Below are 16,646 nucleotides of genomic sequence, written 5' to 3' on the forward strand. Positions count from 1 at the left end.
CAGAAAGAAAGATAAAGCTGAAAAGTAATCTATATTTTCTTGAATCCCAAGTCTTTGCATGCTGCACTTCTCTACCTGGAACATCTTGCTCAATCCAAATTGCGATTTTTAGAATGTTATGTGTACTTTGTAGGAGGAAGTTAAGTAACAAAATGAAACTTCATACCCTTCATTTATAGAAGGTATCTTTTATTTCTTATAGGTTATATTTTCTTTTTAAGGAAAAAGCCTAGACATTTGAAATAAAATACTTTATATATTTAATTTTAACCTTCAAATGCTAAGCCTACTAGTAAATATTTGAGTTAGGAGATTTCCGTTGTAGAGTCAATACCTTTGTTTCCCAGCTTGAGTTGAGAAGTTAACTGTAAAATGGATAAGGAGATGAGCAGAATGAAAATAATGCTGGGTATGCTTGATCCTTTGGTCTGGGAAAAAAGTCAGTGCTTTTTAAAGATTGTTTCCCCAAAACAATGAGAGTTAGGTTTTATTATGGAACATTAAAAAAAAAAAAAAAAAAAACTCAACAAACCTAGGAACAGTGGTCTCACCATAGTCCATCGTTGGGGTCATTGTGACAATTTGTTTAAGGTAGTTTATGTTTTATTACGTCGCATTCCTTCTGAGAAGAGGATGAGATTATTATAAGAAAATATAGTAAACTGAGTTGTACTCTGCAAAATTATTCACTTCAGTAACTTATTTCCCTAGAATAAAGGGCAATATATTTAAAATATTATTGTCAGTATTTCAGATGGATTTATAAGTTGTATTAGATAGCTAACTGTTAAGAATAGCGTTTCTCCTCTTATTCTTCCCCAAAGGCATTTTTTAAAATAGGCTACATGTGATCAACAGTGAAATGATGTAATTAGGACATGGCTATTTGTGGCAATCATTCTTAACGTGTTGGTATTGGGAGGATAGAGAAATACAGTTTTCTTATTCTTTTCTCCTCTTCTTCTACCCCTTCACTCCTCAACTCCCTTCACTTGACCCCTTTAGTGAGAATGTACCCCTCAATCATGAGGGTGTAAGTACATTTTGTATTTCATTTGTAGAATACCTACTGCAAAAAAATTAGAAAGGAAGCAATAGTATTCTGGATAGCTAAAGGTTATATCCAGTAACAAATAATTTTTTTGTCCAAAAGATTCATGTCATTACCACTTTTTGTATTTTAAAGTATGTTTCTTCACAGATTTTATAAATTTCATAAATGTTTTCATTCATATACCTCTATTAAATGAATAAAGAATATTTAAAATATTGGATAGAAGAATTTATAAAAAGTTAGTGTCAGCAGGAAGATATCTTGCCTCACTGTATCCACCTAACTATCCATGTAGCCATCCATAATACATTTATTATTCATGTTTGCTATGTCAGGTATGTGACAAACACTAAAAAGTTGAATATAAAAAAGTGTACCTATTTTTAAAAACATGATAGTTTTATTTTTAAAATCTCTAAGATAGTTCTATTTAATATATATCTATTTATATATATATATATATATCTATTTAATATATATATATATATGTAGCTGACCTCAAACTAGGTTCAATGTATAGAAATGGTGGTGGAGCTGACTGTTCCCTGGAGATACTCTCCGTAAATCCTGAGATATTTTTACTCTACCTGTGTTAGGTTGAGAAATAGCCTCGGATGAGATCAGACTAGGTTACTGGCTGTTGACTGCAGGCTCAACCCTGGTGGAGAAGCTTTACGGGGATCCCTAGTGCACGTTTCTCTAGGTGTTGAGAATGAGTCCTGTGGATTTGGGGTGGGTGGATGATAGTCAATGGCATAAACGCAGACAAAGGGTAAATGAATATACATTCTTACCACAGAATACAAAAAGCTGTCAGAATATTATAAATTTTTATTTCCTTTATTACTGATGAGGTTGTGTGGCCTTTCTTGTATTTGTGGTCATTCGTTTGCCTTGTCTGTGAAATGCCTATTTGTCTTTTGCCCGTTTTTTTATTGGGTGGTTTACTTTTCTGTGATTTGTAGCCATTCTTTATGTATTTTAGAGAGAATGCTTTTTTGTTCATTATAGGTATTGCAGATATTTCATTCCCAATTTGTGGCTTGAGTTTACTTTCTGTTGATTTTTCATGTACAGAAGTTGTTAATTTTGATAAGGTTCATTTTGTGTGTGTAGTTTTTTTTTTTTTAAGACATTCTTCCTTACCCTGAGGTTATAAAGATATTTTCCAACATTTTCTTTTAAATATTTTAAGAGTTTTGCCTTTCAAATTACTGTCTTAATTGCTTTAGTGGCAAGGACATGGCGAATATAAGCTACTGAAAGCAGAGCTAGGTGGCTGGAACAAGAGGAGATTCAGGTGAGGTGGGGAATGTCTTGATACATATTTATTTGAATCTGTGATTGTGTTACTTCCATGGAGATATTTTTAAACTGTTTTAGGATTAAGTAAGATCATGCACTATCCATGAGAGGTTCCCAGGTGGTACAAGGATCTGAGGAGGCCATTTCAGGCAGAGGAAAGACCATGGGGGGGAAAGCATAAGAGTTTGAAATTCCATGGCATGTTCAGGGAATAGCGGTTAGGTGGTATTCTGTGAGCATAGAATGAGGGAAGAGATATTGCAGAAGACAAAGCTGCAAAATTGGATACGCAACAAATTTTGAGAAACAGTTTAAGTCTTGCAAAGGGTTTTGACTCTATTCCATTGCAGGCAGTCATGTCACTTTTAAGGGACGTTGTCCTGATCTGTTACGAATTTTAGAAAAATAAAATAGAGCCACATATACAGTGGAGGGTTGCTGCTCTCACAGTGCCTGTCATATACTAGACAGGCACTTGCCATTGCTCAGAAGCTAATAGAATATTTTCCCATGTAACATCTGCACAGTCTGCAGTGCGTTCTTTTGATTATTAGTGGTGAATCTTCAATCTTTTGGAAGGATTTGATATTTAGTAATAGGCAAAGGTTATTTGGAGGAAGTTTAGAAACTAAGGCCAATGAGCAAGCTGGGTAATTCCATTTTTGGTAAAACATGGTATATGATGACACTGATTTTTACTATAAAATGCTCTGAAAGCAACTTTAAAGAGGAATTTTAAAAAGTGTTTTGAACTATGTTAGCATCATTATGTGATGGGCAGAGCAAAATTAATCTGAATGTATGAACTCTGATACTTTGAGAAAAAGTATAGGAATTAATAATGGAAACCCTTATCACTGTGTAATCAGTCTGTGAAGAAGCCAGCACTTACCTTCCCATTCTTATTTTTATTGATATCATTATTTTTTTCATTTGTGTGATTTTGCTGGTACAGTTCTGCACCACCCTTTGCGTTTGTCATTTCCTTTCCCTCACTTTCAGGCCACAGAGTATATGCCCGCCCACTCAGGAGTGATTTGTTGTTGATGGGGGTAAGCTGACTTCCTCTCTTGGATGTTCCTTGTCCTCAGGATTGTTGTTGACCTGTCGATTCCCTGCAGAAGATTCTGGCTCACTGTTTTTTGTTCTGTCATCATCTGCTTACCAGCCAACTCTGTTAGGAGTGACTTTGATCGATCACCTCCTGCTCCTGACTTCACTTCTTAGTTCTTACTTTCTGAGTTTGTATCAGTTTTTCCTGACTACTTTAATTGTGTTGGGTTACTCAGCACCTCTCACCAAAAATAGTCGTGTAGTAATGATTTACTTTTTCAAGTAATAAAATTGAATTTAAACCATAAAGAACAAAGTTGTCTTCTAAGCCTTCTTGTTTTAAAATAAACAGATAAGGAATTTAGAGAAAAATTTCCCCCTTTTTGGCCTATTTAAATCACCTTACCTTTGGCTAGATCTGCCTCTAGTTCATTCATCTTCTAAACTTTTATTGATTACTATTTACTCATTTATCAATTACTTGTTGCCTGCCTCTTATTTGCCAGGTGTTAACTATCGGGGGAGAAAGTTGAATACTTTGCCTTCCATAAGCTTACATTATTTGTCCAGTGCTGGGAAAAAAACCATATAACAGTTACATAACATCGTGAGAAATGCTATGATAAAGAGATGCACAGGATTGTATGGGGGACAAAGAAGGGAGCATCTCTGTCAAACTGGGACATTGGGGAATGCTTTCTAGAAGAGGGACACTTGACCTGAGATTTAAAGGATTATTAGTAGTAATTAGGTAACTGCAGATAAGCTGGAAGGGAAAGGCCCCCCTAACCCTTCCCTTCCTCCCCCCAGGAAAGGGTTCAGGATGTGCTGAGGCACAGAAGTGTAAAGACACAGCAGGGAGACCTGCACCAGACAAGGTATGGGCAGAGACACGTTGGAAAGGTTTTAGATCTTTTTTCTTTTGTAGTAAATGCATTTAGTGCTATAAATTTCCCTCTCACCACAGCTTTCACTGTATTTCATACGTTTTGATAAGTAATATTTTCATTTTGTTCAAAATGTTTGTAAATTTTTCTTGACACCTCTTCCATGTGTTATTTAAAGGTGTATATTATTTAATATAAAGTATTTGGGGGCTTTCCAGCTATCTTTTGTTATTGATTTCTTATTTAATTCCACTGTGATCTTAAGGCATACTTTGTATGATTTCTCTGCTTTTAAATTTGTTAAGATGTATTTAGGGCCCGGTGTGTGATCTGTCTTGAAGTACACGCCATGCAAGTTTGAGAAGAATCTTGTTGGATGGAGTGTTTTATAAATATCAACTGTGGAGCCAGTTGACTGTAGTACTGTTCAGTAAACTATCTGTGTTGATTTCCTGCACACTTGATCTGTCCTTTATTATAGGAGGGCTGTTGAAGCCTCAACCCTAACAGTGGATTTGTCTTTCTCCTTTAGGTATTATCAGTTTTTGCTTCATGTAGGTTGACACTCTCAGGCTCATACATGTTAAGGATTGTTATATCTACTTGAAGAGTTGACCCTTGTGTGTATGTAATACCCCTCTTTATCTCTGATATTTCTCTATATCCTCGCAAACACTTTTTATTTCTTGTATTTTTGGTTTTAGCCGTTCTGACAGGTATTGGCAAGGATGTAGAGAAAAGGGAATCCTCCTACACTGTTGGTGGGATTGCAGGCTCATGCAGCCACTGTAGAAAACAGCATGGAGAGTCTTCGTAAAACTTAAAAATGGAAATACCATATGATCCAGTAATTTCACTACTGGGTATTTACCCAAAGAAAACAAAACACTAATTTGAAAAGATATATGTGCTTCTATATTTATAGCAGCAGCATTTACAATAGCCAAGATACGGAATCAGCCCAGGTGTCCATCCATAGATGAATGGGTAAAGAAGGCATGTCATACACACACACACACTCTGGAATGTTATTCAGCCATAAAAACAAATGAAGTCTTGCCATTTGCAACAACATGGGTGGAGCTAGAGGATATAATGAATGCTAAGTGAATAAGTCAGATAAAGACAAATACTGTATGATTTCCTTTATGTGTGGAATTTAAGAAACAAAACAAAGAAAAACAAAAACAAAAAATCCCTAGACTCTTAACTCTAGAGAACAAACTGATGCTTACCAGAGGGGAAGTGGGTGGGGGATACGCTAAGTAGGTGATGGGGATCAAGAGTACACTAATCTTGATGAGCAGTGAGCCATGTATGGAATTGTTGGATCACTGTATTGTATATTTGAAACCAGTGTAACAGTGTATGCTAATTATACTTGCATCAAAAATAATAAAATTTTATTTTATCTTCATTTATTCCTTCTCTGACAGTCCTCCTTTTCTTATGTAAATACAGTTTTCTAACCGGTATCATTTTTAGTAAAGACCACAGATTTAGGGAGTGAGAAAAGTAGATGGATTGAAAATTAGGATCTCAGAGTGAGATTGCACAATTTGAAATTTCAGAAATAGAGAAATTCCTGTTGGGGGTATGTATAGGGTACGGCCCTGAAAGTTTTGAGCTTGCTAATATGCATCTCACTCCTCAGGTTATTAGTCTCCCTGCACTGGGCCATCCACAGAGGATACTGATAAATGATCACTGAGCTGAATGACTTGTACTAGAAGTTAGTGGAGGTTGTGGGATGCAAAAATGTATCAGTATTAGGTAATCATAAACTACGGAAGCATTGTGCTAAAATATCCTTTTCCAGATCCTATACAAAATTTGGAACACAATTTGCATAAAAATATCCTTTCAGAGAAAGCTGGGGATTTCAGGTCAGCTGAAAGTTTATTTATTTACAGAAGTTTATTTATTCCATAATATAATTTAATTATACTATATTAATCATATCAGGTAACCTAACTGCCATTTAACTATTAGAGTAAATTTGCCTTTGGGGCTCCGAAAACAGCAGTAGAAGCTGCTAGAAGGGAGGAGTTTAAGAAAGGTGTCAGGGAGATGCCACAGTGGCTACTTGTACTTGGAAATCATACGTAAGTGAAATGTTCTTAAGTGGAAGTGAGTTGCTTTTGACTTTGGAATATGCTTTTGTCTATGAAGAGAGAAAATGAAGCACACCAGAAGGATGCTTTGAGAAGTTGTCTAGTTCAGTATATGTGTGGATGATGAGTGTACAGACAGGCTGGGAGGGATGAGGGATATTAGGAATAGGTCTTAAGTAATTGTATTTTGCCATATAAATGAGGTGACTGATCTTGTAGAGGCTAAAATCTGATCATGACTGTTCAGGTAAGGCAAAAAAACTTAATGCTTAAGCAGGCAGAAAAATAAAATTCTAATTCAGCACTGTATCTATAGGTCTTTTTCTTTTCTTTTTTCTTTTTTTTAAAGATTTTATTTGAGAGAGAGTGGGAGAGAGATCACGAGCAGGGGGGAGGTGTAGAGGGGGAAGCAGACTCCCCACTGAGCAGAGAGCCAGTACCCTGAGATCATGACCTGAGCCAAGATGCTTAACCAGCTGAGCCACCCAGGTACCCTAGGTTTTTTTCAAAGTATATATATGTTAGATTGCTGGGTGATAAACCGTGTTTGTTGGGAGCCTTGCCAAGATTTGCCCTTCACTCTTCGAAAGTGTAAGAAGTTCTGCTTTTGCTCTTCACAGTGAAGAAAAAAAATAGGATTTTTCCCCAGAAGGTTTAAGCACAAAATAAAAACCTGAGAAATTACTTGTAGTTCTTTGAAGAAATTATAAGATTTCCCTTAGCTGTGTGAGCTATTTATTTTTTCTCTTGTGGAATTAAAGTTTTTTTTTTTTTTTTTTTTTTTTTTTTTTTTAAGGAAAGCTATTTTAAGCTTTTGGCTCAGCTACTCAAAGGCAGCTAGTTACTTGACAAATATATTTTGAAAACTTAGGCTATTTACTTGTTTTATACCCTTCTGTAATTTAAATAATGGCAGACTCTTTAAAGAATTTTGGGCGGAGAAGGTTAAAGTATCTGGGGTTTTCAAGCATTAACACAAGAGATTAGAATAAGAAATATTGTCTTGGGCTCATTGCAGTAATTATCTCATTGCTATTTAAATAACCCCCTGTTGGCACTATGGCAGTACAAACACTTTTGTGAAACAAAATAGGGTTTGTATTAGAAAACTAGTTCTTATAGAGAATAATCTTTATAAATATTTTGAAAACCTCTAATAATACTGTCCCCAAAATAATCATTCTGTGGTTTGTTGTTGTTATTATTTTTATTATTATTATTATAAAATTTTGTATATCTCTTCTATGTTGCTTTATAAGTCTCTTATTGAGCATCTAACAAAGAAATAAAATATTTTGGTAATCTTTTATCATTGTGTAAGTCTCTAAAACATAGACTTGAACTGTTTTCCTTACTTGCTTAAATAACTAAAAATGTAAATGTAAAGGATTAAATGTTTCATGATTAGGCTCAAAGGAAGAAAAAAGAATTATTGAATGTAACTAAAGTGCTTGGCACTTAATAGAAACGAAGTTCTTTTATGTATGCATTACAGAAAGGCTGTGAGGAAAGATTTTACAGCTGAGAGAAACCCAAGATTCAAGGGGGTTCACCTGAAGTTACCTGTCTCACGTGGATATGTTTGTACAGGTTTGACTGAAAAGTGCTTATTCTTTTTAGTCTCTCACTGCCGAAGAGTATTTTAAACATGTTAGTTCTTGGTCTAAATACTACTTTAAATATAAATATTGGAGTGGAGACAAAGCAATGATCCAGCAATCTGATATGCTTAAGTGTTTCTTGCTAATAAGTAAGGAGAAAAGGAGGAATCTGAATTTTTTTTCCATCACTGAGATTATCTGAGTGAGAAATACCAGTAAACCCACTTAGCTGATTGATATATATCCTTTTGTATCAGATAAATATTAACGATGGTACAATAGTTTCATTACATCTAGTTAATATTTGTCGTTATGTGACCATGTGGTTTCTTTTTTAAATGAAAGTTGATTAGTTTAGAACCTTAAGAAAAATCAAAAAGATTTATTTCCCATTCTAACTGCTATTTGGTGCTAAATGAATATGCTAGTTACAGTTTCCAAGAATTCTGTAATTTAAAAAAGACATATGAGGGTGCCTGGCTGGCTCAGTCAGTGGAGCATGCAGCTCTTGATCTCAAGATTGTGAGTTCGAGCCCCACGTTGGCTGTAGAGATAACTTAAAAATAAAATCTTAAAGGGGCGCTTGGGTGGCTCAGACAATTAAGCATCTGCCTTTGACCCAAGTCATGATCCCAGGGTCCTGGGATCAAGGACACCCCCCCCCCTGAGCTCCCTGCTCCAGGGAGCCTGCTTCTCCCTCTCCTTCTGCCTGCTGCTCCCCCTGCTTGTGCTCTCTCTGTCAAATAAATAAATAAAATCTTTTTTAAAAAATCTAAAAAAGGCACGTGAATATGAGTAAGCAGGAAGGACACTCGACCAGGAGGTAGGAGGTCTGGATTCTCATCCAGTTCTTTACCACTGTGAGGTTTTGAGCAAGTTGCTCTTGTCTCAGGGCCTTATGGAAAGGTAGAGTTAATCGCTCTTCCCCCCACTTGCTTAAGGTAGAATGAAGAGCTAAGGAGGTCTGAAAGAGCTTTGAAACTCTAATATGGAACGATACTTGACTTTTTAAAAAATGACATAGACCGCTGGAAAGCTGGGATCTCTTAAAAATGTTTTTGAAGTGTTAGAGGAACGTGAACCTCCTCAGCCCTCTCCAGGACTGTCTAGATTATGAACTCTAGCTGTGGGCTAAGGAAAAAGAGCAAAGATAAGCATACTCTAAAATGTTAGCTAATTGTCAAAAGTTTTATAATTTACTTCAAATTTTAGTTTTGTTCTGGGGCTCTCCGGGACTGTAAATAGCACATAGGTGATTGAATCTATTTGTTAAAATCCTTGTAGTTGGAGGACTTACGTATTTTCCGAGGAGGAAATAACGTTAAACGGCTTTAAACTGGACAACCTTTTGTTTGTCATTTTGTGGTGTAGAGGCTCTTTCAGCCTTTGCCTGTGTGTCTGGACACTCTTCCCCAGGATTGGACCCCTTAGACAGCGTCCCTGGCCGAGCTCTAGGCAGTGTCTTTCTGCTCCTCACCTGAGCTGAGGCCCCTGTGGCCGCCTGTTGCAGACTGCTAGAGCGCAGAAGCATGTACCCGTGGCCAAATATGGAGTTCATTCAAAATTCTCAAGGGCAAGCATATTTAAGATGCCAGTTCTTCTTAGAGTTTTAAAATCAGTAGACAGATGTTTAGTAAGTAAAGCTCTAGCCTCGCAGTAATCTTTTCATTTCTTAGGAAATGGCATTACTGACTTATGTGGTTATGCAGCGAAATTAAAAAGTAATCTTGGGTTATTCCTGTTTTTCTTCAGTTTAAAAAGCAAATTGCCTTTATTCAGATTCAGTATATTCATAATGTCCTCATAGCCTTCCTGGTTCCTTTTGTAAAATATCCTTTTTGTGTCTGAAATTAGCTAATTGTTGGCACAGTTAGTGGTGGTTGAAAAGGGCTGATGATGCTTTCTGAATGCTTAGTGTTATTGATTCTGGTACATATTCTAACCCAGTGGTTGGTTTGTTTATTCGTTAACTGCAGCTCTAGCCAGGGATACATTTTACATTGTGATTTAGTATGCATGAATTACCTAAAATAAGTTTCATGAAATAATAATCACCCTTACTATGTGTATTCCAATATCTTCTATTTCACTGTTTTGTTTTGTTTTAATGCTCATCATGATCCACTAACTGAATTAACATGACCTGCCAAGGGGTTTCAAACTATAGTTTCAAAAAGTGGTCTTCAGGTGTATGAAAATTTTTACTGTCTTCTTATGATTTGTAAAATATATTGGGATGCATTCGTTTTAATTTGCATGTTTTCAAACTATAACAAAGTAGACTCTTCAAACAGGTACCCAAACTGTAATCCTTCATCTAGAAAAAAAATAATTAAAAATAGAAAATTTCATGTTTGGGGATAGGTGTTTTGTTTTGTTTTTTTGGTTGTTTTGAGATGAGGGTGAACTTTCTATTCTTCATTCTTTTTACATATGCTCAGCTCTTAAGCAACATATTAATAGTAGGATCTTTGGTCCCTTTATTTGTTGAACTTCATATGACTAACTTAACTGGAAACATTTAATATGTGTCCAATTAATGTTTTACATTTAATGTTTTACATTTAATGTTTTACATTTTTGCACCAAAGCCAGTAGGAATATTGGGTGCCATGATTCCTAATTTTTCACTTAGGGAGACTTATCAAAATTAGCTTTGCCTCTCTACCTTTTCTATTTAAAGGGGTAGAAAAAAATGTCTTTCTGACATTTTATAAGCTCTTGAGCTGGTCAGAATGATGACATTTTGACTGCGTATGAACATCTTCCCACAGAATTAGAAGTGTTTATCACCAACCAGCCAAGATGAACATGGTGAAGAGGATCATGGGGCGACCGAGGCAGGAGGAGTGCAGCCCCCAAGACAACGCCTTAGGACTGATGCACCTCCGCCGTCTCTTCACGGAGTTGTGCCACCCTCCCCGGCACATGACTCAGAAGGAGCAAGAGGAGAAGCTGTACATGATGCTGCCAGTGTTCAACAGGGTAAGTCTAGGCTGCCAAGGCCATGCCTTCCAGGACTGGCTAGCACTGCAGGAATTTTAAGATTATTGTAAATCACAGAGAGGAAAAAGTGATAGAATGAGTTTTTGAGAAGCTTGATATTTTCATTCCTTCCTTTCAATTTGCTGTAAAGCCATGTGACTTTATCTGACATCTGGTCAGAGTAAATTCCATTTAGTTCTAACAGATAAAAGGAAGACTGAGCATTCTGTAAAATGTTCCTATAATGGTGAGTTTTGGAAGAGCGATAAGTTATAAATTACCATTTGTTATTTCCTTTATTTTTTTGAAATGATGGTTTATTGCACCAAAGAATGTAATTGCCCAAGTATTTTGTACACTTTACAGAATCATCTCAGTTTGCTTTGTTGTTTGGCAGGTTTTCTGTAAGAGATTTTGAAAGAGGATAGTTATGGGCCCAAGAGAGTCTAAATAGAGTTAATTTTTTAAGGTATTTTGTCAAGTTGATTACATGTAGCAGTCTTGGTGGGGATATTTAAAATAATTTTAAATTTCTATCAAAGGTGTACACGTACATAGTTTAAAAGTCAGGTAGTTCCATGGGGCTTTTAGATGCCCCACCACTCTTCACTGCCAATTACTGCTGCTACTTTTAGCTTTTTTAGCCTTGAAGGGCACCCCTTGAAAGAAAGTTGTATAAAAGTCTGTGGGGATTAGGGAAGGGAAGTCTCCTTAAAGAATGTGATGTGGAGGTGCCTGGGTGGCTCAGTCAGTTGAACATCCGACTCTTGAGCTCGGCTCAGGTCATGATTTCAGAGTGGTGGGATCGAGCCCTGCATTGGGCTCTGTGCTCAGTGTGGAGTCTTCTCGAGAGTCTCTCTCTCTCCCTCTGCCGTTCATCTACTCTAGTGCGCACATGCATGCTCTCTCTCTCTCTCTCATATAAATAGGTTAATCTTAACAAGAATATGATGTGATTCTTGAGGCCTTAAAAGATAAGCATTATTTAGCCCAATTGGAATTAACTGGACCAAATTAACCAAGAAGATAATTAGAGGTTAAAGCATGAGTCAAGATAAAAGGCAACAAATATTTTAGGGACACCTGGGTGGCGCAGTCGTTAAGCGTCTGCCTTCAGCTCAGGGCGTGATCCCGGCGTTCTGGGATCAAGTCCCACATCAGGCTCCTCCGCTGGGAGCCTGCTTCTTCCTCTCCCACTCTCCCTGCTGTGTTCCCTCTCTCACTGACTGTCTCTCTGTCAAATAAATAAATAAATAATCTTAAAAAAAAAAAAAAAAGGCAACAAATATTTTAATATGTACCAGCATCTATAAAGAGCCCAAGAAGTTGATTTTATATCGAGGAGGAACATAAAATAAGACTGTCAAGATTGATAGGAGGTACATCATGATGGATTTGTATGTTGTATTAGGAGCCAATACTTTTTCCTGGAGGAGTGCGGAACCAATGAAGTATTTTAAGCAATAGAATAAGAGAATAGAAGGGATCAAGGTAAGCGATCTATTAGGTTTCTAATTTGGGAAACTAATTGGGAATGTTTTTCCCAATTGCTGAGAAAGAAAGTTGTAAAAGATAGATTCTGTTTGTATCATTGAGTCTGAACTATTTGCGAGCTTCCCAAGTGCATGTATTCAGTAAGAAGCTCAGGTAGAGGATTTGGCTGGATATGTGGTTTGGAGGCTCTGGCACAGATGGGGTAGTTGCAACCCTGGAAGGGGATGAGAGATTACTCATGGCTTATACTGCCAAGTGAGAAGAGCATTAGGCTAAAGATCAGCAATGGAGAATGTGAATGTTTAATGGAAGAAGGGGAACCCATGAAGGATATAGAACAGGAGCTGGTCAGTAGCAGTACAAAAAAAATCAGGAGAGGGGTGGTTATAGAGCTCAAAAGATAAATGTAAGAAAGAGAGTAGTCAACACTACCATGTACCATAGAGAGACCCAGTAAGATGAGGACCGAAAAACGTTCATAAAATTTGCTAGTTTGTAAGTTAGTAGAATGGCAGAGCCAGAAAGCGGTGAGTTGAGGAGTGAATGGGAGATGAAAAGAGATAGTAAGTATATACTGGGCTTGTAGAAATTTGAAATGAAAGAGATTGATGGACATGAACTTGGTGACGAAAGGGTTTTTTCAGTATGTTTCTAGTGTTTTGCTTTCTAAAGATGAAGGAGATGTTGGCTCATAAAGAGAAGGGAAGAAATGAGCAGAAGGGGAAATTTGGAAATTTTTAAGAGTGAAATTGAGGGAGGAGAGCACGGAGTCAAATTATGGGAGGGGGGCAGGTGAGTCTTGAGTAGGAGAAAGATACTCCATCCTGCAGAAGAGCCATTTTCTTGGGTGTGAATATGATTTGTAGTTAGGTGGGAAGTTGAATAAAATCTTGCTGGATGACCTCGATTTCTTACAGTCACCAACAGGAGATGTGATCTGTTAAGAGCCTTGGAGTAAGTTGAGTTAGGGGGCTTAAGGAAATTGTGATGATTGGGAATATTACGAAAGGGAATGAGAGAGGTAGTTGAAAAGGATGGTAAAAGAATTAAAGGGTCTTGAGGGTCCAGTGAAAGTTGGAGATGATAAATTTGTACTGGATCTTATCCATGTGGGTGTGTGATCTTTCTCTTGCAGGAAGTGCTCCACAGCACGTGTGTAGTAGTGAGAGGAGGCAGGTAGATACATTATTTATTGGGATTGAGGTTTTGCTGGTAAGGTAGAGGGGCGGGAGGAGAACGAGAATAGTAAAATCACTTCACATATCAGCCGTCGGGCTGGGTGGAAGGGAAGAGCGGGTGCAAACTTTAGTACAGTTAGAGGATGTTCATTGTTGTAATCTATGAAATAAAAAGCTGAGAGTGGTGGAGGGAGGAGATGGGCACACGAGGAGAAGTGGGGAAAGGTTTAAATTAGCTGTTTTGTTTTTTTTGTTTTTTTTGTTTTTTTTTTAAATTAGCTGTTTTGAAAGAGAGAGAACTGACTGCGGACAAGCCTTCTTTTTCAAGCCCTGGTGAGGTAACAGTCATTAATTTTTATTGGAATCAGTTCTGGGAAGTTGTTTGTTTCTTTTTTTAATCTTTTTTTTTTTTTTTTTTAAGATTTTATTTATTTATTTGACAGAGAGAGACAACCAGCAAGAGAGGGAACACAAGCAGGGGGAGTGGGAGAGGAAGAAGCAGGCTCCCAGCGGAGGAGCCTGATGTGGGGCTCGATCCCATAACGCCGGGATCACGCCCTGAGCCGAAGGCAGACGCTTAACGACTGAGCCACCCGGGCGCCCCTCTTTTTTTAATCTTTTTATTTTTGTTTTACCTCAATGTCACGATGTACTATTGCCTACTGAATAGTTTGAGGTAATTTCCTTCTCTCAGACTTCACGTGTAAATGATGATAACGTTCAGAATAGTCAGGGCAGTTGTTCTCAGCTATTAACATAAATTAATAAGTCATATCGTACATATGTGTCCCATGTATTTCATCAGTTAGGCTTCTATAGCCTATTCAAGTGAGGCTTAGTCTGGAAGAATCATCTAAATATTTGGTTTTTTAGAAAAAAGGTAGATTTGAGAGGTTTAATGATTCTCTGTTGCTTAGACTGTGACTTAGTTCTCTTGTGTTCTGTATTGTCGTAAGTTTCATTATTCTTTCAAGTGAAAAGTTTTTAATTGCCTGAGTAAAAGCATATATATATATATATATATATATGTATGTATGTATGTATGTATATATGCATTGCCTTACACCTCCAATACAGTGAGTGACTTAAATATCATAAAAGTCACTCAGCTCTTAACTAATGAAAAAATAGGAACTTATTTCTGTACCATTGTGACCAATTTAAAAAATATATAGTGTTCACTGGATTGTCAATAACAAATTAAATTATCCTTAGCTAAGACATCCCATCCATTAAGTTTGAAATACATAGCTGTATTTATTTAGTGTTTTACCATTACATGAACATTCTCCACTGCTAAGACATAGCTTTGATGAGGGGTGTCTGGATGGCTCAGTCGGTTAAGTGTCTGACTCATGATTTTGGCTCAGGTCATAATCTCAGGGTTGTGAGATCGAGACCTGCATTGGACTCTGTGCTGGGACATGGAGCCTCCTTAAGGTTTTCTCTCTCTCCCTCTGTCTCTTCCCCCCTTCCTCCCTCTCTTAAAAAAAAAAAAAAATAAAGGAAAAAAGAAAGAAATAGCTTTGTTGAGAGAATATGTCAGTATGGCTCTAGAGTTCCTACGATGATTGCTAAAAAGGAATTGTACTATCAGTTTTTGAGACTTTGCTTGATTCGTACTAAATGGCAAATAAACCATTGCTGATAGACATGAGCATCTATCTACGGAATCGTTTTTAAGGAGTGCTCAGTAGTGTTATTTCATTGTGTGAGTTTTGCCTTTAAGAGACACAGGTTGAGAAATGACATGTGTTGAGTCCTTTTTCTGGGCCAGGGCTCATGCTGAGGCCTTCAGCTGCCTCCTCTGGTCTTTATCACAGTCCTGCAAGGAGACTGCTGTTGTCATCTGAGAGGTGATGGTGGAGTCTGAGAATAGCTGAATAATATTTATCCAGCATTCTTAAAAATAATTAACCTTTTTAGTCTTAAGAACAAAAGCTTATTGACAAAATACTTGGCTTAAACTATTCAAAAATGAATAACATTTTAGTCATCTAAAAATTAACTGCTATTGTTAATTACCATGGTATATGTTATCATACTTCATTGTGTGTTTTAAAATATAATTTTAGGGGCGCCTGGGTAGCGCAGTCGTTAAAAGCGTCTGCCTTCGGCTCAGGGCGTGATCCTGGCGTTCTGGGATCGAGCCCCACATCGGGCTCCTCCGCTGGGAGCCTGCTTCTTCCTCTCCCGCTCCCCCTGCTGTGTTCCCTCTCTCGCTGGCTGTCTCTCTGTCACATAAATAAATAAAATCTTAAAATATAATTTTACTAACTAGATCTTCTTTTAGAAACTCCCCTGTTTTTGAATTATTTGAGAAGCACCTAAGTTGAATATAGTGTTTTTCTTTTTTTATCCCTTCAAGTGACCTTTACTTTTTTAAATTGTTGGCTTTAAAGGAAGAATACTCAAGTTGAGAACCAAATGAGAGATCAATCAGAAGTCAGACAGGTTAACCATTTACATTTTTATAGCTTTGTATTTACAATATACAGTTTAGTACTTATTACATAATAGCAATACAGTTGATATTGGACAGTATAGCTTAGGTCTGTGCAACAAAGGATTTGCTAAATTCGCATCTGAAATAGCTCTATTTTCTTATAGCCCCTGGCAAAACTGGATGGTTGCAAGCCCCATGCAGAGCCGATGAGAGTGCATGTTCCTACGAGGCAGGCATATCCCAAAGAAGAGAAAGGGACTGAGCCTTCTCAGTTTCTTTTCTCTTGAGTTGGTGGTCCTTCTTAGAAACCAGGAGGATATACATGTTTTCCTAATCATTTATATTAATTAATAAGACTCATTTACTATGAAATAATGCAATTATATCTTCATTGTTAAGTTTTTAAATCTGTTATATATAGCAAATTAGTCCAGGACTCCTGATGGTCAGTACAATGTAACTGAATTTTAGATATTACATATGTTTAGGAGACAAAGGACACCGTTTTAGAAAACTTTGTAAAAATTCC

The 16,646-nt window shown here is 37.0% G+C and overlaps 1 protein-coding gene across 1 annotated transcript in view; it reads left to right on the forward strand.

Annotated features, from left to right (window-relative positions):
- The window catches only part of WDFY3 (WD repeat and FYVE domain containing 3), a 235,221-nt gene that overhangs the window by 49,853 nt on the left and 168,722 nt on the right, over nucleotides 1-16,646 (forward strand). The window contains exon 2 of the mRNA XM_008693320.2: nucleotides 10,789-10,999. Coding sequence (XP_008691542.2) covers nucleotides 10,789-10,999 — 211 coding nt within the window. The remainder of the gene's footprint in view (nucleotides 1-10,788; nucleotides 11,000-16,646) is intronic.

Source organism: Ursus maritimus, unplaced genomic scaffold, assembly GCF_017311325.1.
Source record: "Ursus maritimus isolate PB19 unplaced genomic scaffold, ASM1731132v1 scaffold_8, whole genome shotgun sequence".
Taxonomy (NCBI): domain Eukaryota; kingdom Metazoa; phylum Chordata; class Mammalia; order Carnivora; family Ursidae; genus Ursus; species Ursus maritimus.